Genomic DNA, 23,680 nt, shown 5'->3' on the forward strand with positions numbered 1-23,680 from the left:
CCATTCTGCAGCCTACTTATTACTATATTTTCTATCATTTTAAAACATTTTGCTAGCAGAACTGGATGTATTTTAAACCGCGGCAATGCTATTTTTCCCCACTGAGTACTGAGGCTTATAATAAGGGAAACTGTAGCTGCAGAAATAATGACAGAGTGGAGAAATATATTTGTACACACCGCAGCGAGCAGTGAAGCAGGCTTTTTCTCTGAACAGGTGGGCGGTGAGAGTACATTTTGTTGGAGGAAATGGAGCGTTGTGCTGAGATGAACCAGAGGATGAACTCTCACCCTGCACAAGATCTCGCGTTAACACCTTGTGGTTACCAGGGGAACGAGAGCCTGAGAAGTAGCACTTGTGTGCTTTGCTTTCGCTCAGCGGAATGAACGCAGGAGGTACAGCGTTGCTTTTGTAATTCAGGTAAACAGATAAGCGTGCAACAGCTTCGCGGATGAAGGAAGTAACGTAGAGTCACTTCAACGCATTTGGCTTTAACGTGCATTCACTCCAAGGTTGGTACCTGAATTACTGGCTAACGTTAGCTTGCTAGAGCTATCGTAGCTAACAAGTGTTGCTAATATAATCATCTCATATCAACATGGACTAACTCTGTAAGCCCTGGCTTCTCGTGTTTAACGTTAGCCTGACAGCTAAGTGACGCTAGCTAAGTATATACTGGCTTTAAGCAGCTCTGTTTCCGACAATGGAGTTTTTAAAAATAGCTAACGATACCCGGGGTCAATATGTGTTGATGTTTACTTTTGCCTGTGGGCTACGGCATTGACGTTTCGCGTTAAAATTCAATAACGTCAGTGGGTGTTTTGTTGTGCACTCAAAGCAAGGAAGACTGACACTAAGCAATTACAAGTGTTATTTTCAGTCACTGCATTTACAATAACTTGATCATCTCGTCGGTTATACAGTGTATCCGTATTCATTGAGGGTTGTGCTTGAATTACAGACCCCGGGTGGTGTGCTGTGGTATTAACTCTTATATTTCTGCACAGGTAGCGTTACGTTCAGCGATATCCTGCAAAAATGCCGTCACCACAAGTCCTCCAGCCAGTTCTGAAGATGAAAGTGGATGAGCTGTTTCTCAACTGGTTGAGTGACACTGCAACCCAGTCACTGCTCAAAGACTATCTTGACATAATCAAAAGCGGACAACACATTGAACTGAGTTGTGGGGACGGCCAGGACAAAAGGTCGCTGACCTTCAACGAGAACAACAACGTGGCATCCCAGAGGAACCTGGCGGAGAAGAAGCCCCTTCCTCTTGGTACTCCTTCCAGCCCCCTGTCTGCCAGCACTCTGCCCTCGGGCAGTAGCAGTAATACCAGAGTGACCGGACCCAATGGCAGGGTGCTACGGAGGTCTGTCAGTACGAAAAAGGCAAGTTCTCGACTGAAATGGTCAATTAAGACATTGAACAACATTTAAACTGTTATCACGCAGCCCATTGACATAATTCAAAACACCTTATCCAAACTGAAACAGTTTTACATGTTTAAACAAGATTCAGAGGTTCTTACAAGATCATGCCACGGGGCAACCATGTAAGGCTGCTCTTAATAACATCAAAAGTAAGGCGTATCCCACAGTATCAGCCTTCTTCCTGGAGCCACCTGAGGTACCTGTGACTTAAGGGTGTGTTGCAAAATCGTAGTCCTTCTTAAGCTTCGTTGGTTTTGCAACAGGTATTAGCAGTAAAGTCTGATGCGCAGGTAGAGAAGGGGAATATAGCATTATTTGCAATGCACGTTGAATGTAATTTAATCCCAAATTCATCTTCATCACATATGTTAAAATGGTTATATTGTGTTTTAGTAGACTGTACGCACACAGTTACCATTTTCTTCGGTACACCTGTACTAATCAAATGCATTCCAACACAATAGCTTGGATTGAAGTTTGTCAAGCTAGTTAATAACCGCCCTAACAACAAGCATGCAGACACTTGCTTGTTTACTTTGCTTTGACCAAGGAAATGAGGACCTGTTTGAGTTTCACTGTTAACCATAACATACAGTATACCTATACCTACATTATATATGCACACAAACCGTGCCAATAGGCTTTTTTTCACAGAAGACGTTTTAACATGTTCTAGTATAAAAAGCACCGGTCTAAGTAACAGATAGCTTCTAAAGTTCAAAGTTTGCTTTATTGTCAATTCCACAATGTACTGGACATACAGGGGAGTTGAAAAGACGTTTCTCTCTAGTCAAACATATAAACATATAAAGTGAATGCGGTGCAATAGATTAAAAAAAACATTTAGACAATATATATATATATATATATATATATAATAAGAGAAAAAAAAACAAAAAAATCTGTATTTAGCAGCAGTTGAACATGGGGAGTCTTAAAAGAGAGGAGGGAGAGAGTTCAGAGAGTTCAGCTTCCTAACAGCCTGGTGGACGAAGCTGTTTGAGAGTCTGGTGGTGCGAGCACGGAGGCTCCGTTATCTTCTCCCAGAGGGCAGGAGGCTGAAGAGACTGTGTGAGGGGTGGCTGGAGTCGCGCACAATCATGGTCACTTTGCGGGTGAGGCGAGTGTCGTATATGTCCTGCAGTGAGGGGAGTGAGGCACCAATGATCCTTCCAGCTGTGTTCGCTATGCGCTGCAGGGCTTTCCTGTTGTAGTCAGTGCAGCTTCCGCCCCACACAATGATACAGTTTGTCAGGATGCTCTCAATGGTGCTTCGGTAAAAGGTGCACATGATGGGTGGTGGTGTTCTTGCCTTCTTCAGTTTGCGGAGAAAGTAGAGGCGCCTCTAAGCTTTCTTTGCCAGTGATGTTGTGTTGGCTGTCCACCAGAGGTCCTCACTGATGTCCACCCCCAGGAATTTGGTGCTGCTCACTCTCTCTATATCAGCACCATTGATGGTCAGTGGTGGGTGTTGAGTGTGGCCTCTCCGGAAGTCAACAACAATCTCCTTGGTCTTGCTGTTATTCAGAAGGAGGTTGTTGTCTCTGCACCATGTGGTCAGAAGGCTGACCTCCTTCCTATAGTGGGTCTCATCGTCGTTGGTGATGGTTCTATTTCAGGGCCCTGGTATTGTTCATTCTGGCACACTGTCATGGCCTACTCGTGTATTTGAATATAATGAATATAAACAACATTTGCTGTCTGCTGCAGTGTCTTACTTTAATTCTAACACCCCCCCCCCCCCCCCACCCCAAAGTTGGACATATTTTAAATCCCACACTCAGGGGCTTTAATCAGTTTATTTTATCCATCCCAACCGTTTACAGATTTCAATTTCTAGTTTCTCACAGTTGGCCCTAATGTATCCTCTGGGGTCTCTATTTTCTAAGGCTTGCCACAAGGGGCTGCTGAGTAGCCAACCAGATCAAAGGCATTGAGGGGCTGTCCACTCTGCACTATCACAGTGGAGCCTCCATGTCTGAAGGCATATGCTGTGATTGTTAGGCAAATACTTTCCAAATGTTCAGGCCTCGCCCAAGAATTAGTGTGGTATGAGAGGTGGGAGTGTCTGAACCGAGCCTATCACTGCCACTCTGGCTGCTCCTTTCAGTCCGTGTGGGGCAGATCTTATTATGTCTTAATGTAAATCATGTTTTTTTGCTTTGGGCTGCTTCGATTATAGAATTGAAACTGCACAAAGCAGTTAAAAGGCTAAAACAATGTTTTGTGTGTCTGTTGGAGGGCTCTGTCAAGATAAGAAGTTGTGAGTGTAGCGAGTGTGGTGACAGCCAGACAACTGGAGGCACGTGCTCTTAGAGACTCCGCCTTCGACATGCTGTTGACACGCTAAAGACGTTCAAGTGGTCACTGGTGAGACATCACTCTCTCTGACTGGAACACCAGGGCTGGAGGGCTAGAGCAAAGGCAATTGTGTCTTGAAGATGATCCTCTTATTTTATATTGTGTAATGTAGATAACTATACTAGTAGGGCTGGGTGGTATACCGGTTGTCAAACAACTTCTGTCGCTCTTCAACAGGCAGCAAAATATATTATTCGCCGCTGAGGGCGCTACAGTCGGAGCTAGTTGTCTTAAGTATATTGAGAGGGACCCCTAGTCATGGTTATAACTTTATAACAACAATTAACAACCCACAACTAACGCTCTTTAACAGGGTAAAACACCACGACACAACAGTTTGTGACACATAAACAATTTGTAACACTAATAATTGTACATTTATAAAATTTCAACGCCGAACTGCATGCTGGGTACAACTCGCTAACAACAGTCTGCTAACAGCTGGGAGAGGCTCTGTCGCTCCAGTAATGTTACATTAAAGAACAGAAAAGAGCGATGCAGGATGAACAAAGACTGAACAACAAAAGGTATTTTGGTTAGACACAATGCAACGCTGATTACCGTGCAATATGTGTGGTATTTGTTATAAATGTACGTTGGTACATAGAGGGTGATAAGAAGCTGTACTTGGAGGGGCTTAGGACCCAGGGGAATGTAGGTGAAGGAAACAGGAAGTGACAGAACGGAAGACACGCCACACAAACAGCTGTTCACCTCTTTGGCGTTAATTAATTAATGCTTTAACGCGGGAAAAAAAATACCGTGAAACCGCCAGAATCTTACAAAATACTGTGATGTGCATTTTTGGTCATACCGCCCAGCCCTAATACGTAGCCTGCATGGGTTTACAAGTCACCACAAATCAATATCAACCAGATCCACAATACCAAGAGTCCAAAAATACAGAATACCTATTTGTATAATTCGCATAATCATATTATCAGTGTTTATTGCCTCATATCCGAAGCAAATTTCATAGGTTTCTCATAAAGCATATATTTTAACCAACTAGAAAAATGGAAGAAAGACTTATTTAAGAAGTCCATAATGCTTATCTTTCCTACATTTAGAGACCTAAAATGCATCAGAATGAAACACCCGTTACAGTTTTTGATCCTCTATTCACTAGGATATCTCAGGTCTAGGTGATGATACAAACACAGGCCTTTTTGTGACCTGATGAGAAATGATTCATTGCTAGAACAGCCTGAACACAGGGGGAAGAGGATGTAAAAGGCATTGCAGTAGCATGCTGGTCTCTCTCTTCCTCACAAGGCTGATCAATTGGCTTTGAATCTTTACCAAGAGCTTTCCTACTTGTCTTATTGTGGAGTAGTAAGAGGTTTTACAGATATATACATTTGGCCCCCAATGCTCACCACAGATTCATAAAAAGCAACTGCTGGACACTTTGTATATGTTCTTCTGTGACGTGTGTCACGGCATGTGGCCCCACTGTGTCACTCAATATTAAAGGGATTGTGAGGTCCTACAAAGTAATACTCCTATTTTAAGACAACAAAATTAATTCCTGCGTACAGATGCATTCTTCAAAGGATTACTCAAAAATTCAATTTATGTCGCGCTGATGCAGCCTGGAACAGCTGGTTTGACTTTGACATCAGACACCGATAAAGATAGCCTTGGTTCCCTTGTGTTGGCATTAGACACCCAGAACTCTGGCAGTGAGATGAGGCGTGGCAGCACATTCATCCTCTCTGTAATTTTCTCTGAAACAACTCTTATTAGACGCTGCTCATTGTCAGAGCATGTGGTCATAGATTTGTCATGTGCACTATGTACAGTAACTGGCAGCTTCCTATAAAGGCCTGGCTTTCGGTTCTGCCGTGTAGCTCAGCAGCTGAAATGTCCTCTGTGTTACGAGTGCAATAGGTCACACACGGAGACACTCGATAGTTGTAGCAGTATAGATTAGTATAAATAAATGTATTTTGATGGGTTGTTTTGTTCTTCAGTTGTCAGCGTCCGCATTTAGGATCACAGGTTATTTCACAAGATGTATTTTTATAATGTGCTCGGTTGTTGCTCAGCAACATTGAAGCTATTTGAAGCAAAGGGTCTAGGGTCACGTTATCAGTCGCCTGACCTGTCAGACAGAACCAGGTGTTAAACGTGTTTCCCACAAGTCCTTTTATTTTGGAGTCGTGGGAACTTATCAGTATAAAGTGTTCGATTGCAAACGTTGGGTTTCAGCTCAGAATCAGTTGATCCAGGCCTAATGTGAGATGGCACAAAGAAATATGAGGTGGCTATCTGCCTATGCATTTTACCAATATTTCTGGAACACCAACGTGTAAACTATTCCAGTTGTTTTTGTAGTTTAACTTTCTGAAAAGTTATCTAATGGCTTTAATTTCCTTACCCTGTTGTCATTCGTCTCAATTGACCTGTTGTTTGTGCAGCTTTATGTTTATTCATAAATGTGTAATTGAATAAGCTAAGTATGTATAAACTCCAAACACAGTTATCTTAGCGCTCATACAGCCAGCTCATTTGGACTCTCACTGTAGTGAAAACTCTGGAAACATAAAATCAATGTCATTTTTAAAGTCTGTTTCCTGGATTGTAAACACTTGTAGGAAATGTCATCATAAATGTTAAATATCATCTTCGCAAACTTCTAAGGTTTTAGGGAAAATTCACTTTAAGCTCTTTCAATGTTTACACAGTATTTACTGTAAGACTGTTGTTCAAGTGGGGGGGGCTGAGTATCATCACTCCTTATCTGCAGCTTCTTTCTTTCGTGTTCTGGCCCTTTGCTCCACTTCTGGTACCATGTGGACCCCATAGATCTTCCAACAGACCCCTACGATAGCTGCCCGACTCCGCTCCTGCGTTATTGCTCTTACACAAGCCCAGCTGATCTGCTCACATCGTGCTCTACTCGTCGGCCTTCCCTGAGCCCACCATGTTGTCAGTCAATCAGTCCTATTTTTGGCCCACGTTCACATGTATCTCAAAATCCCGGTCTCAGACATCCGATTGTGGCGGATTGGGCCGGAGCTTTCTGGATTTCACGGCAGCATCGGCGTTGTGAACCAGCTGTGGCTCTACCCCGCTGTCATGGGATGGTCTGAGTCACCTCGGTGTGGATGTACTGTGGTACATGTAACTGGTTCAATGATGTTAGTAATGCAGATATACTGAAGCCAGCTGAACACAGTGTGTGTGGGACGTTGCATTTGCAGGTATTGACAGTTTGGGAAAGCCCGCTGGGGGAGTTTTAATCGGTTTGCCCCACCCTCCTGTAATATTTCTCACCACTACGGTTGCCTGTCTGCCCGGCATGTTGTATCTTGAATATCACAGTTTTATAACAACAGTGTCGACGGCCTTTTTTTTTTTTTTTTGAACTCACTTTTTATTTAGTTTACAACATAACACATGCATTTTCAGACAGTTACTTTCTTTGTCCATTTTTCAGCTGTATGTAGTCTTGGTGCACATGGTATTCAGGTACAGTGTACAACGCACAGAAGGAACAACAAACATCAGATGGTGCTCACTCCAAGAGAAAAAGAGGGGGAAAATAATAAGAATAGATAATTGATTACATGCATCCATGATAAAAAATTTAAAAATAAAAACAAGGGATGAAGAAATAACAATTGTCCACTCCTGAATGTAGTATTGTAGATGCTATACTGTATATGCTTTTCAGAGAGGATGGTGTATAATGTGTGTGTATAGAGAGTTAACAGGTATCAGTTCAACCAGATCGAGCAACATATAGTAACCCTCATTGTATTAATAATGCTATGACAGGACCCCATCGTTTAGTAAAGATAGGCTTTTGGAGCCTTAATGAATATGTGATTCGCTCCATTTGATAGATGTCCCATACTTTTTGGATCCATATATCGTATGTAGGGCGATCCGGTTTTAGCCCTCTGATGGTTATACCCTTCAATGCTGCTGTGAGTAGTATGTTCAGAAGGTATTTTTTGGCCCTCCCATCCAGACCTTCAGGTATCGCTCCCAATAGTGCTACTGTGGGGTCTTGTTGGATGTCCTGTCGGAATATCTCTTTGAGGGCGTCAAAGACTTCTCTCCAGTATGCATTTAACTTAGGGCATAGCCAGAATATATGTGTGTGATTGGCAGCATGTGTTCCACAGTTCCGCCAACACAAGTTGGAATGTGTTGGGCCCATCTTGGCTACTATTTCTGGTGTTCTGAAGAATCTGGTGATTATTTTCCATTTAAATTCTTGGTGTTTGAGTTTGAAACTAGGTGTGCCTCTGTGCATATTTCCTCCCAGGTATTCTGTGGTATGATCCTGTTCATTTCCACCTCCCATCTCTGCTTTATCAGTAGGGAATTATGTAGATTCATAGATAGATATACGTTATATAGTTTACTTATTGTTTTCTTATCTTTGTTCCCCATCTGTATTTCTCTTAAAAACCTTTCTATAGGCGTACGTTTCACAAACTTTCCCCAGTCTTTGTGTGTTGTTAGAAAAGTTCTCAATTGTAGGTATCTGAAGAAATCTGTTTTGGGGAGATTAAAATCCTTTTTCAGCTGCTCGAATGTCTTGAGGTTGTCCTCATTAAATAGCTGGTGGAGGTAAACCAGTCCCATATCTGACCACTTTCTAAAGCCCGTGTCTAGATTGTTAGGTGTGAAGGTCTTCATAGATCCAAAGATCCAAATTAATAATGAAGTTAACTTCGGAAGCCCAAAAGATGTCTGTATTTTGTTCCAGATTTTAAGAGTGATCTTAGTCCACTCTGTCAGTTCTTTTATGGGCGCATCTAAAAAAGGCAAAATTTGTAAGGGCTCTGGGCATACATTTTTCTCAATATTAAGCCAGCGATTGTATGTGTTATTCTGAATCCACGCTATCAACGGTTTCATTTGTGCAGCCCAGAAGTAATATTTTAAGTTTGGAAGTTTAAGGCCTCCATTTAGCTTAGATAGCTGTAAGGTTTTAAGTCGAATTCTAGGATGCTTTTTTTGCCAGATAAATTTGGAAATTATTTTATCCAGGTTATCAAAAATTGGTTTTGGAATTTCTATAGGTAGCATCTGAAATAAGTAGAGAAGTCTGGGCAGAACATTCATGCGAATACTTTCAACACGACCGAGCAGGGACAGTAGACCATCGTTCCAGGTCACTATCAATGCACCGAATTATTGTCGACGGCCTTTTTGATGAAAGCTCAACTAAAATCCAACCTCAGCAACTTGTGAATAGTCATCTGACTGCTGGGACTCACCAATAGTCACTCGCTTAACACAGTGTGTTTTATAATCTCACATGTTATGTAATAAGAGGACATGACTGGACGTATGTTTCCGTACAAATCAGATTAACAGTTTACAGGTTAGACATACTGTGGGGTCAGTCTGAGTTTTCGTCACAGTGACCCACTAGAGTGTGGACATAGTACTTCAGCAGTCTGACTGACTGATAGCTGGTTACCTCAGGGGGTCGTGTTGTTTGGACAGCCTGCCTGCAATGGCCCTCAGATGATGTGGTTAGTGACGAGGTTTGCTGGAGTTTGTCCATCCTGGTTATTTACAGTCGCGTGTTAATTGTTCTCTTGTTCTCTTGTCTTCTCTTGTCTTATGCCACATAGCCTATATTTCAAATATATCATTATCAGAGTCTTTTTTGCATCAAAATGTAATCACAGTACATCACAGTACAGGAGCTGAAGCACTCTAACTTCCGTTTCTCTGGGACTTTAACAGGCTCCCACTTCAAATCATCCTGATGGAAGCTTATGTTCAGAACCTGTGTGTTTTTTGTGTCTGTGTGAGGGCGACCAGACGTCCAGGTTTGTCCTGGTTTCAAGCCGGGCCTCCAGAGTCCTGTCCGACATCTGTAAAACACAAAAATGTCCGGTTTTCAACAGTCCCTACCAAATTGTCCCGGGTTTGACCACAATAATATAATAATAACAATATTATCGTTGTTTTTGGCGCTTACATAGACGTTAATCTTGCTCTTTCCCACACATTACTACTTAACCCAACTTAAAAATGTAAACAATGCAGCACACGTCTGACTTCAACACTGATTTACCCTGATGCGTGTCCACATCAATCAATCTGTCATTGTCCAGACTGTCAGTAACCTAACGGTTAGCAGTCATGACAAAGAGAAAATCAATCTTTTTCTAAAGAGACTCGCTCTTTCCTTCGTAAAGTACCCGGCAACGGCACTGCTGAATTATTTTGTTCACGCACCGCGGAATTGCCGAAATACCAAAATGTATTACAACGGCCAGATATCAATATACAATAGCCCCCCTATGGCGCATGCGTAAGCCCACATACAGTGTGTGCGTGTGCATGAACGTGCAGTGCACTTCCTGTAAGGGTCCCGGTTTGGGGGTTTGAAATGTAGTTTCTTCAGTCCACACACCACATATGCCCTGATTTTAAAACACTAACGGGACTGTTGCCTCAGATGTAAACAAGCACATCATTATCCTCGCTGTGTTGTGAAACCTCTGTCTGTGAAACACACTTCTTTTTGTTTGCTCCAACACAAGGTCGGACAGAACAGTATTCCATGTGCGTTGACAGTTGTGATCTACCCGTGTGTTTTTTTTAGTTTTGGCCTCGGAGCTTTCCTTTCCATGTTTGGTTTGAATTGATGAGCATGAACAAAAGGCAGCCAGTGTGAAGAAGCCGTCATACAAACAGCTTATCGAGCACGTGCAGCGTCCTGTGTGGACGATAACAGGAACTGGGCTTGAGCAGAAACCAGTGGAAAACCGTTGACTTTGTGATCCTGTCATCTAAAAATAATGTGGGCGTTCTTTCACTGTCTGTGTGAAATAACAATGGCATTAACAAAAAACATTATTTACATAGTCTGCTGATGTGGACATCTCTGAACCATTTCTGTTTAATCAACACTCACATCAGCAGGTAGGTGTGAGGCTCTCCGTACATACAGTCAACCCCAGAGCTGTTGGATCAGCGTATTTGTGGAGAATTGATGTAATTGCCATCACTCCAGGACAGCAGCAACCGGAAGCGGATGTTTGTTTGAGGACTAAAGATACACACTTGTTTTCCAGGCCCAGTTTCTTGGATTGCCCAAACAGTCCTTACTGATGCTTTTAATAGGCGCAGACTTGTTTGGTCATCATTCTTTGAATTTGACATGTCGCCCCCCCCCCCTATTGCCCATCAACTATAATAAGACGTGGAATGGCCGGCAGCCCAGGTTTGCAAGGGGAAGGCACAACAAAGACCACCATTAGATAAGATGCAGATTAGTTGCATAGAATATTTGTATTTGACCTACAATCTTGTTATCTATTATAAAGTAGTCATACCGTGGTTCTGTGTTTATTTTATTTGCCAGTGCCTCATTAAGTTTATTTTGTGTGCCTGTTGTTCTTGTGATTCATACTTTCAGGCAGATTTAGTGACAGATGTAGACAGAATGAGCATGTGGCTGAAATCATATTCCATCACTTCAGGGGTTTTATTTAGAATTTTCCCCATTAGCGCCTAATGTTCCTCTGTACCGCCCAGAGGAAGGGGGTCCAATTTGCAGGCCTCAGAGCACAAGCAATGCGTTTGGTCGTGTGGGAGCTTTTCAGAAAGGAAGCCGGTGAACACGAGCAGCGTGTAATCGCGGTATTGAGGCGCATCCCTCATTTGGCTTCCGAGGCTGCTGCAAGCTGCAACAACAGGTCTGTCTCTTTGCATAACCTTCCATGAGCGTGGAGGAATGCAAACTGGAAAGGGCAGATCCATTGCACACACCCCTCCCATCCCACACGTACACTAAGTGACTCCCACACACAAACACCCTGCCGCCTCTTATCTCCCCACCGGCTTTGAGGCAAGGGCTCCCTGACCGTGTGTGTGTGTGTGTGTGTGTGTGTGTGTGTGTGTGTGTGTGTCTGTGTGTCTGTGTGTCTGTGTGTGTGTGTGTGTGTGTGCGTGTGTGCGCGTGCGTGTGTGCGCGTGCGTGCGTGCGCGTACGTGCGTGTGTGTGCGTGTGTGTGTGTGTGTGTGTGTGTACGTGTACGTGTACGTGTACGTGCATGTTGTGTAGGGACCGGGACAGAGCAGCAGCAGGGAGAGCTGAGATTGTGCGACCAGATCTGAAATGGGAGAGACAGAGTCACAGTAGCAGCTGCTCCCTTGCATTAAGAGGGTCTCACTCTGACAGAGGACAATCACAGGGACACAGAAGACTTCCGCCACTGCCTTTCGCTCACAGTGCTCACTGGCACCAAGTGATTCACGCACTCCAGAGGATAACGCCGGAGTGACGGTTGCGTTCCGTGTATACATGTCTTCCCCGTCCTGTCCAGAGCAAGGATGAGGATGAGGGAGCTGTCTCTGCGTCAGGACCCGGACCTGAGGAAGGAGTTGGCCCTGCTGGCACGCGGCTGTGACTTTGTTCTGCCCTCTCGGTTCAAGAAGCGGCTCAGAGCCTTCCAGCAAGGACAGGCAGGTGTTGAGTGTATGGGTGTACCCTCTACCACAGGCCAGTGGGCAGGCCCAGTAATGTGGACTGGTATTTATGGGCTTCGTGTCTTGGTATTCAGCTTGCATTGGTAGATATCTGCTATGTTACAGGCCTATTTGAGTTACAGTAATGCTACCTATTCCTCACGCTTACCGTCTTTATAAAGTGGAACTATAGGTGTTGTTGGAGCAAGCTGCACATTGAGGACAAATGAGTTGAATCACTTTCCCAAGGCGACTTTCATCAATTAGCTTAAACACATTGCCGTGCCATGTAACAATGTAATTGTTGTGCAATCATATCCACTTTTTGCGGGTGGTCTGGGGTCAGGTTTTTCTTCTATTTGTGCCAAGAAATATGAAACATGAGCCGCGGTTGTTGGAGGGGGTGGGGGGAGGGGGGTGCTTCATCTTGTGTGGAATGTTGTGCTCATCCGCTTTACTGTCCTTTTCCACATCACATCATCGTGAACGTGCAAAATGTCACGGGGCTTAGCGGTTGTGCTCAAGAGCTCTGCTAGCGGTTAGCATGAAGCGAGAGATAGAGGGGACAGGGGCAGGGCAGCAGGAGATGTTTATGTCCTTTTATAGCCATGGCTGACACCAGCACACAGGACAGAGAGGAGCAGAGGAGCAGCAGCATTCACCATTCCTCAGGTTGAAATGAGGAGATCACTGACAGAATACAGCAAAACAATTTCATTCACTGTAGACACTTATCCTGTAGGAATGGATATGGCTAGATCCTACTATAATTGTAAGGGTTTCACAATGGTTATATGTAGGCTTTGTCACATCTAGCTAGACTTGAGAACAATTGGTAGAATGTGTTGGACCAAGAAACAACAAGATGGTATTTTTTGTCTCTTAGCCTGTGTGGGTGTTTATGAGGCCATGGATACTGATCCAGTTGGCAAATCAGTCATGGAAAGGGTCATTGGGTATGGGATGACGACTGTGAGTGAAGCATGCTCTGCTCAAGCTGTTTTTAGTAAGTGGCTAATATGTGCAACATAACACATTTGTATCCTAATGCATTCTGGCTTTTTAAGTGTACAGCTTCACTGACTCATGTCCTCTCCAGCAAAGTCCTCAGCCAGACACCATGGGGATGTTTTATCAATGAACACCATCCCCTCACAGTGTGTCAGCTGTGCTCAGATGGTGTAGTAAATCACACTGCTTTGGAATAAGATGTATCATTGCATAAAGACACGGGCCCAATGTTGCATTATGTCATTGTTATCAGACTTCAAAAGATACACTGGTTTCCATGTCGAGGCACCAAAAGCAAAGCACACACAAAGCTATTGTTTTGGGTCCTGGGCAGAAGTAGTTAAGAGGACACGCACAGCAACACCGTGCTGTGGTGTATTGGAAGGTTTTGAAGATTCAAAAAAGGTTTAGCTCAGCATTATATCTTGTAACGAGTCACAGCTAAAAGGCCCTAAACCCACACTGCACCTCTCCAGTTCTAAGCTAACACCCACACATGCATCCTTGCCAGCCAGCTTCTGTCTCCAGCTTCTGTCTCCATTGACGACTGCTGTCTACTACTTGCCTTTAATCGGGTACTCTGTTCCAACTAGTGATGCACCAGTATCCATGTCAGGCTGATGCTGGATCGAGTATCGATGACAGTTGGCCGATCTATTCGATTCAGTTCTTTATGTAAATACTATATACATTATATACTGACTGATTTTAATTCCTGTTTAAATTTGACCAATTTGTTGCTGCATTAAAAGGGTTTACATTTGATTTTCATAGTCACTGTTAGATTTTTACACCAAGTTGCTGGTGTTTGATTTATTATTTTAATAATAACATGTCAATACATTTATATTTATGTATTTATTCATTACATTTTGTTTTACAATGTCCAGACTTGCACATAAAAGAATGATCCCTGTCACTTCCACACAGTGAGGCATACGTGCTTATTAATTAAACTCTCAGTACTGTCGATGGGTCGATATCCAAAGCCCAGGTGTTAGTGTCAGTATCTGGACTGAAACAGCTGGATCAGTGCATCCGTAGTTTAAGCCGAGCCAAATGTGTCTCTCAGTCTTTATTTTAAGGGAACACACGTTATCCATCATGAAGTATCAGTCGTCTAGTCCTTTCTTGGGGTTGTCCATTAAAGAAGGTAACGCATTGCAATAACAACGTCAGTATTTGATTGAGGCGTGTCCGTTCTGAGGCCACGGCGTCGTGTATGTTGGCTCACAGTCGTGGCTTACTGGAATACTTGAGTCATCAGTAATGTTATCTATGTCGTCAAAATGTCTCCTGGGAATTGATTGATTTATTTGACAAATGCAGTCATTAAGAAAACCTTGTGCTTATTAAAGATTCAGTCAGTATTTGTTGAGCTTATCATTTCCCAATATGTTGACACGGATCTCAACTGACAATTGGAAACATTGGTCTGTTATAAACCTAACTGGTAAAAACAGATAGTTAACAGCCTCTGTAAACATGAGTCACTCACAGTGTGTGGTTGACTTTCATGTTGTTTAGAGATACGTTTTTGTGTCCAGTTAGATCACACATTATGCAGTTAAAGTCTAAAGTATACTTCTTAATTAGACATTATTGTGATGCCACAGACAATAGTTCTCCAGTAATGACGAATGACTAATACTCAAGATGAGTCATCCCCATTACCTATTTATGTAATGCTTGTGTTTCTGAAATACAACTAGACTAGTACATCTGTAAGTAGATTTCTATATTTAAATGTTATTTATAAATGATGTCCTCTGCCTTATCTAGTATTATCTAGTTATTAACTTGTTCTACAGCGCCCTCTAAATTCCTGACTCTAATTTGATAAACGGATGACATTAACTAGGTCAAAGCATTCTACACACATTAATGTCGCTTGACACATCTTAATTTACAGCTGGTACGGAGTGACAATCTATTAAAGGGGAAATTCTAATACAGGGTTACAGATAAATGGATAATAACTATAACTACTAGCTGCCTAGGGCTGCTGAGAGGTGTGCTCGTCGTGCCAGCAATGTAGAGTGTGTGTCAAGGCTAGCCTCGGCACACGCTGGAATGCTTGCGCTGTGAGGCGTTAGCCTTCACTAGCGTCGGTGGCTAACAGTGCATTTCTGTGTGTTTGTCTCAGGCCCAGGCCCAGGTGAGGACGCAGGAGCCCGTCGCCACAGCGCTGAGTGAAAGCATTCCAAAGTTCTACTTCCCACAGGGCCGGCCCCAAGCCAACGTCAACATCGACAGCCTCATTTCCAAAATTGAGAAAACATTTTCCCAATTCCCAAATGAAAGGGCCACCATTGAGGACATGGGGAAGGTCGCCAAGGTGAGAATGTGATTCTGGAGCATCGGAGGTACAGCTACCACCCAGCAAATGATTTTGAACCTCTTCGGAAAATATTCTCTCCCTGAGGAATGTGAGCAGAGGCCTGAGGGGAACCTGAGTGAAGAGAGAAATGACAGCTGGATGTCCTCTGGGTCTTTAAGTGATGCAACAGTCAAAACCAACAGTGTCATTGTGTCGTGTTTTTCTGCATTAGAGATCTTGTGTATCCAGGCAGTGCACTTTTTTTCTCTCTTCTGTACAGCCACACCACACTCTTCCCCAACTCTTCTGCTTTCTTGTCTCCCCAGGCATGTGAGTGTCCTCTCTACTGGAAAATGCCATTGTTCTGCTCGGCTGGAGGCGACAGGACCGGCTTCGTCTCCGTTCACAAGTTGGTGGCTATGTGGAGAAAGTAAGACAATGGCTCTTCTTATCCTCACTGGGCCGCTGGTACACTCGTACAGTCCCCTTTGAACAATGATGACCACTCGCTGAGACTACAGACGCTGCATGCGGCTCTCTGCGATCGCCACATTATCCTTTTCATTTCTGAACAGAAGTCACTGATCACAAATGCTCACAAGGGAGAAGTTGCCGGGCATACAGTCATTTCAATGAAGACATCTATTGAGTGTCTTTGAAAGGATCGCCACAGGGCTTTTTGTAATGGCGGCTGAGCTCTTAGCTGTGTGCAGAATGCTGTTCTACAATAGGCATGCTCTTGTATTAGTGCTCCAGCCTCAAGAGAACCGGATAGACCTGGCCTTTGACTCAAGCTCATGACTGAGCCATTCTTAGATGAGAGGCCACAACAGACGCTCGCATTATTTCCCCGTCGCTAGCGTAATGCTCGGCGCTCCTAATCACCGGGCAACGATTCAGAATCCTAATTTCCGAATGCATTATACCTGCACTTGCACTTTTATGAGGGGAACAATTTCAAACTTGTGCTCATGAAAGAATGATTTAAAAAAAAAAAAAAAAAAAAAGAATAGAGAGAACACCAGAGTGAAAAGAGGGAGTAACCTTGCAACCATCTGTTCTCTCTTTTCTTCTCCAGAACTCTGCAGACCTGTCACGACGACGCTTCTAAATTCGTGCACCTCTTGGCCAAGCCTGGCTGTAATTACCTGGAACAAGACGACCTTATTCCATTCCTGCAGGTACTGGCTGCAGCTCACCCAGGGAGAGGGCCTGACTTGGCAAACGCGGTGCATGGCAACATTGCGTTGGCTTGGGTAGTGCAAACTGGGCTTAATTTTAGGGCTGCCCTGCTTGAAGCAGTGCTTTTTCATGTGGCCGAGGACTAAATCAGGGACGTTACTGTAAGCCGGTAACATAGTGGAGGGGAGTAACAGAAATGAACCAAGGGAGGGATGGAGATGGAAATGTGATGCACACATTGTAGCACCAAAAGAATCCTGGAAATCATGGATTCAGTTTTTATCAAACGGTTTCATAAGTCGCCTTATTGACTGTTTGGTCAGTCTGGCCATGTGGACCTGCTGTGCTGGCTGTTTGTGTTCTCATTCCCTCTGACAAGCTGTTGGTGCTCCACACGGGCCCCGCCCTCCACCTGACTCATTTTCATGCTGCCACCGAGCAGCCGTTAGCATACCGGCAGAGATGCCTTGTGGCACCCGCCGTTTAATTTGTATGGTCCTTGCTCAGCAAATGGCCTTTGACTGTTTTGATGAATGAAAGGCGGATTGCAGTGGAGTAGATTTGACTGTCCCCGCCTTTTTCCTGTGCCCTGTGATTTATGTGTTTCTCTATGATTTAATTTCTCACACTAAGAGTCAAGGAGGCACGACGGCTGCCCCGAAATAAGGCCTTTTAATTTCATTACCGCCTTCGCATTTATGTCAACAATCTCCCCCCTCCCCCTCCCGGCAGAAAGGGAAGGGGATAGAATAAAGCAAAAAGACACAAGGGGGGGTCATGGCAAGAGTGTAGCTACAGTTGATTGGAAATGCAGCCCACCCCCTGTGGCTTTGTGGCAGGAGGAAGGAGAGAAGGTTAAGAGCAGTCACCAGCGAACGTCTTCTCACTGGCCGTCCCACCGCTTCGCTGTCAAATCAGAAAAGACTTTAAGCTGATCCCAAAACCGGTCCATCAATTGCTCTGTGCCTTCAAAAGAAACATTCAAATGTGATGGCCTCCGCCAACGAAGCCCGGAGCCTTTTCTTTAGCACAATTTATAAAGCATATGGTGCGACAGAGTGATGCAGATAGACACTGACATCCCTGGATGTCTGAATAAGCATGCGTTTAAGCGCCTGCTCTGATTGTCATGTGTTCTGTCGACCAAAAAGAGAAATGCCACATGTGTGTTAACATTTGACTTGTCTCTAAAAAGTAACGGCAGAATTTGTCTGAACTTATGTATTTGTTATTGTCGTAGGCACAGCATGTCACCGAGTTGTCCTCTTGCATTTGCGTTTGCTAGTTGTGAGGGGTTTGTTGTGGAAATGAGGCCGACATTGCAGCAGAGACAAAGAGAGCTGACTCTACTTTATCTATCCAGGATGTGGTGAACTCGCACGCAGGCCTGGCCTTCCTAAAGGAGGCCCCGGACTTTCACTCACGGTACATCACCACGGTATGCTCCCATAACCCAGATACCTGCACATTAATGCTGCAAAATGCTTTAATTAGGTTTTAACTGATGCATTATTGAGTTATACATGATGACACTGTCAACTGTTTTTGCAGGTGATTCAGAGGATATTCTACAATGCGAACCGTTCATGGACTGGAAAAATAACGTGTTCGGAGCTTAGGAAAAGTAATTTTCTTCAGGTATATGACTACAATTACAAAACTCTTACTTTCTCTGATACTAAGATGTATTTTGTTTTACTAAGGGTGTCTTTTGGTCCTTTAAACATCTAGGAATAGATAAACCAGGCTTAAGAATCATTTTATTGTCTTAAAATATGTGTGAGCTCTTTCATATAAGCATTTATCTTCAATTGCACATTCACAGTTTTTAAAAGAAATCCTAATATAATAATACTTGCACTTGACTTCTTCTTTTTTTTTTTTTTTTTTTTTTTTTTTTTTTTTTTTTTTTTTTTTTTTAATAAGCAAAGCTGTGTTAATAATGTACGGCTTATTAAAGGAGAATTCAGTTATTTTTGTACATGGGTCATAATTTGCTTCTGTAATGAAAACATTGTTCTCACCAAAGTAATTGTTGAACATGGGAACATGGCAACTTCACTAGAATGAAGTCTAACAAACGGTCCGATAATGAGACAGGTTGTGGACATGTCGACGGTTGAATCAGATTATCTAAACTCCTCATTACACTATAAAGCTGCTTAAAGTACAACTACACCAAGTACAGCAGCTCAAAATGAACAAGGAAGCCGGCCCGTAAACTATCATGGGCAATTTGGCTAATATTTAGAGTATATTGATCATAAATAATACAAAAAACTTCTCATGGCTGTAACTTCTTTTTTTTCTCTCCCAGAATTTGGCACTGCTGGAGCAGGAAGAAGATGTGAACCAGCTGACCGACTTCTTCTCCTACGAACATTTCTACGTTATTTACTGCAAGTTCTGGGAGCTGGACACTGACCACGACCTCTACATAGACCAGAAGGACCTGGCACAGCACAATGACCAAGGTGTGCACGAGCACGCCTCACTTTTCACCGAAAAACAAAAACACGCCGGACTAGAATCCGCAGGATTTGTTGTATTCGGATAAAGTGTACATCTTATAATCATACACTCACAGTTCAAACAACAAAGGACAAATGCCGACATAAAAAGCATTTGTAAACGTTATTTGGCCCGCTTTTCTTTTTTTTCTTTTACTACTCTCACACAAACTCGTTCATAAGACCTGCGCTTCCTCCCCACACACTCCACGCCACATATTCTTGGTTGATGGTGTGTGAGTGAGAGAGGGGAAATGAGACACGAGATCAATAAGAGAGCAGCATTTCTACTCCGCTCCAATGACGCCACGTCTGGAACGATTTCCACCACTGCACAGTCAGAATGATGACCGGAAGATTTATTGTCCAGATAAAAAAAAAAAAGAGCTTACTCTCGCCAGTCTGGATTTACAGTCTGTGAGAATGGATTGCATGTGTTGTGAATAATATTGCACGTTAACCGAGATCGCTGTTGTATGAGAGAATTGTATCCCCAAAAGTCTGGATTGTAAGTTATCTCTCTGCTGTGTTTTTCCAGCCATCTCCCAGAAGATGATTGAGAGACTATTCTCAGGAACTGTAACGAGGTAAGTGAAGAATGTAAAAGAGTTTAAAGGAGGCCCGAGCGATTCTTTTATGTTTAAGTAGTGACCGTGTGGGTTTATTCCACCAGAGACAGGAAGGTGCACAAGGAGGGACGGCTCAGTTACGCCGACTTCGTCTGGTTCCTCATTTCTGAGGAGGACAAGAAGACCGACACCAGGTTCGTGGACTCGCGAGCCACACTGATCGCATCTTCTGTTTCTCCAAAGCCTGTGTCTTCACTCACACGCACCTCTCCCTGTGTCCAGTATCGAGTACTGGTTCCGCTGCATGGACCTTGACGGGGACGGCGTGCTCAGCATGTACGAGCTGGAGTACTTCTACGAGGACCAGTGCCAAAGGCTGGAGACCATGGCCATCGAGCCCCTTCCCTTCGAGGACTGCCTCTGCCAAATGCTCGACCTTGTCAAGCCCGAGGTCGAAGGTCAGACCCGTTTTACATTCTCACACACACCAGAAAGTCCTAACGGGTTCCATTTATTTAAACGGTGTCGGACAGAAAACGTACAGATGAGAGACGGACTGACTGATGCCAGCTGCTGGTGTCATCCACACTGTCAACAAATTCCCTCCAGCACTTAGCTTTATCCCCGTGCCTTTTAGGAGACACTGGTCCACGGCGACGCCATGCATGTTCAGTATTGACAGCCACAGCTGAATGTGACCCTCAGTTGACCTGCTGCTATGCTCTACTAGTGGAGCTGTGTAATATGAGATGCAACAACTTCTTATTTCAGGCTGATTCCCCCCCAGCACAACACATTTAAGAGATTTATTAGTGTGTTAAAATGTCTCATTAAATGATCTCTGGACTGCGGTACAGGCACATGAGCTTCATCACTAGCTGCAGATGGAGACGTTGCATTAGATGACAACATAATATGCAGATCAGATGAGTCTGGCAGAGTTTTCACAAACAGACCAGAGAATGTCTTAAACTCCGCGGTCGTGGAATGCTGAACTTAATTCTCTCATCAATCGAAAGTCTCTTCTCTCCTCTTTCAAAAGCAGAAACCAGGACTTGTGAGGGCTACGAAGATTTAAAAAATCACTTAATTTCAGGCCCCACGTAACACGTCTATCTGTTGGGTTTACAGTTGATTTTAAGAATTTGTTCATCACTTTGAAAGCACATTCATGTCTTATCATGAGGCAAATCGGACATCTTTAACTTCAGCGGCCGCCTCCAGACATTAGGCCGGGCTCCCGCTCTGGAAGTTCCAGATTTAAAGGCTTAAAAGTGAAGGTGATCGGGCTTCTGCTGTCAGTAGCCCCGAGCTTTATGAGCAGCTCCATGAGATGGTTAGGCTGTTTAAAATCAGCTCAGTTTATCCTCATTTGACTCACAGTTTCAAAACAGTTAGAGGACACTGATTTATTTGGATAAGCATTTTATTTCATTGATCCGGTAAGAATTCCAATCTGAGAATGTGCTGCTCAGATTGTGCTGCGATCTCTTTTCACATCTTTATAAATAGAATATCTTTGTTTTTTTTCTACCAAAATTATTTGAGAACTTGACAGTGCACTCCGCTAACTTGTTCGATTTTAGAGACTAGATGAGTCAGTTAATTGATACAAATGATTGACAGATTAATAAATAATAAAAGCAAAAATTTGTTGCAGCCCTATTTTGACAAATTTGTGGCCCAGCTGTTTTGTAGTTTGATTAATAGACACAATATCACATCCATAACCACTGTCACACTACAAGATGAGGGAGGGTAGACAGCCTGACATTTCTGATTGGCTGGCTGTGAGACCTCCTGAACAGTTTAATAATACCCGTCCCCGTCTCATCCTGTCCAGGTAAGATCACCCTGCGGGACCTCAAAAGGTGCAAGCTGTCCCACATCTTCTTCGACACCTTCTTTAACATCGAGAAGTACCTCGACCACGAGCAGAAGGACCCGTTCTCTATCATACGGGTAAGGTTTGAGTCTTGTAGGACATCACCAGAGGTGAGAGAGCACCGTGACTTGTTTGTCCCGTCAGAGGGGATCACCTTACTCGTCCTGTTTTGAAGGAGATGGAGACGGACGGACAGGAGGTGACGGACTGGGAGAAATATGCTGCAGAGGAGTACGACATCCTGGTGGCCGAGGAGGCTGCCAACGATCAGTGTAACGACGCGTGAGTTCAGCACTTTAATCATCGCTCTGTTACATGTGGCTGCAATTACAGTCCTGGGCCCGAATTTATTCAAATGATTAGAAACTGTAATTTTGGTCTGAAGAAAAGCTACTTATTACATTTCTTACAACTTGAATTTAAAAGACAATTACTCTTAAAAAAGAGGTACATGACTGCAGTAATGAAACTTTATATTGTACCTCGTCTACCGGCAGCACTTTCCTGCTCCAGTTTAGTTTTTGTTTATTTGTATACTATATATAACTATATATATAACTATCCAGTGGTGGGCCGTCAGGGCCTGCAAGGCCTTCTCTGCTGGCCTAAACAGAATCACAAAGCTATATCTATTTTATAATTTAATATTTTTTCTTAAATACACTACATGTATTATAATTTATAAAAATATTTTTCCCATTATCTTATTTTCTCATTGCACAGCTACTGTCTTCCTCAGTTGCTCTGCTTCCAGTGCAGCTTGTTTTAAGTAGAGCTTTTATCCAATCAGATTTCACCTCTGTGTCTCTAGGTAAGAAGAGAGGCAGAGGCCTGCAGAGTCTCACCTGCAGCCAGTGCAGATTAAAGTGAATGGGGACGATATTGTTGATTGTCATAGTGTTCAACCAATCAGATCTTTAGTTTGACATGTTGGGCATATTCTTTGACTATCAGAGCCTGCGCGCCGGCCTATAATGACGTCAGCATTACATGCCGCTCAGTGTCCATGTGTAGCTTTCCCGCGAGGTGCAGAGTGTGCTGTGATTGGTCAGTGGACGAGCACGTGACTATCGTGAAATAAAACTTAACAGCCAGCAGAGGCTGATGGGTAGTGAATCACATCACGTGATGCAGCTCAGCCAATCAAAATGCATTCTGACTGAGTGAGATGCACCATGAGAGAGGGTGCTGAGACGAGGAAAGACACTGCAGAGCAGTACGTTCAATGTTCAATTTGTGAAAGTAAAATCCTATAATAATCTCTTTGGGTCGCGGCTTGTCATTAAGGAATGACGGTGGATCCCACAGCCAGACCAGCTGAGAACATTATATTTTCCTGAATTTAGGCTTTTGCGTTTTCTAAATGCTCTAGCATTATTCAAACGACTCGTACCGAACGATTTAATACGACGACGTACATAGTTACAGCATTAAAAATTAATAATAGCTGTGGCGCCATAATGTGGTTATAAGGTGGTATTTCAGCTGCAGGACAGCAGTGAAGGCCCAGGTATAAAATGCACGGCCCGCCACTGTAACTATCTACATATATGTGTGTGTGTGTGTATGTCTATATATGTGTGTGTGTATATACAGTGGGTACGGAAAGTATTCAGACAAGTATTCAGTATTCATTTAATAAATTTGCAAAAATTTCTACATTTCTGTTTTTTTCTGTCAAGATGGGGTGCCGAGTGTACATTAATGAGAAATAAAATGAACTTTTTGGATTTTAGCAAATGGCTGCAATGAAGCAAAGAGTTAAAAATTTAAAGGGGTCTGAATACTTTCCGTACCCACTGTATATGTATATGTATATATGTGTATATATGTATGTATGTATGTATATATGTGTATATATGTATGTATGTATATATATGTATGTGTATATGTGTATATGTATATATATGTGTATATGTATATATATGTGTATATGTATATATATGTGTAT

At 43.2% G+C, this 23,680-nt stretch overlaps 1 protein-coding gene across 2 annotated transcripts in view; it reads left to right on the forward strand.

The window, feature by feature from the left end:
* The first annotated feature begins 305 nt into the window (after nt 1-305).
* The window catches only part of ppp2r3b (protein phosphatase 2, regulatory subunit B'', beta), a 35,493-nt gene continuing 12,118 nt past the window's right edge, over nt 306-23,680 (forward strand). The window contains exons 1-13 of one of the 2 annotated variants that reach the window (XM_031870050.1): nt 306-512; nt 1,008-1,392; nt 15,410-15,601; nt 15,910-16,013; nt 16,662-16,764; nt 18,129-18,203; nt 18,317-18,403; nt 19,083-19,239; nt 19,814-19,862; nt 19,949-20,038; nt 20,127-20,302; nt 21,688-21,806; nt 21,905-22,011. In XM_031870050.1, the coding sequence (XP_031725910.1) occupies nt 1,039-1,392; nt 15,410-15,601; nt 15,910-16,013; nt 16,662-16,764; nt 18,129-18,203; nt 18,317-18,403; nt 19,083-19,239; nt 19,814-19,862; nt 19,949-20,038; nt 20,127-20,302; nt 21,688-21,806; nt 21,905-22,011 (1,613 nt within the window). In that variant the 5' untranslated portion in view covers nt 306-512; nt 1,008-1,038. Of the gene's footprint in view, nt 513-1,007; nt 1,393-11,814; nt 12,250-15,409; nt 15,602-15,909; nt 16,014-16,661; nt 16,765-18,128; nt 18,204-18,316; nt 18,404-19,082; nt 19,240-19,813; nt 19,863-19,948; nt 20,039-20,126; nt 20,303-21,687; nt 21,807-21,904; nt 22,012-23,680 lie in introns of those variants that run through there. The other variant, XM_031870051.1, reaches the window with a different exon arrangement.

The sequence above is a fragment of the Anarrhichthys ocellatus genome, unplaced genomic scaffold (assembly GCF_004355925.1).
Source record: "Anarrhichthys ocellatus isolate YVR2014 unplaced genomic scaffold, GSC_Weel_1.0 scaffold51, whole genome shotgun sequence".
NCBI classification, from domain to species: Eukaryota; Metazoa; Chordata; class Actinopteri; order Perciformes; family Anarhichadidae; genus Anarrhichthys; species Anarrhichthys ocellatus.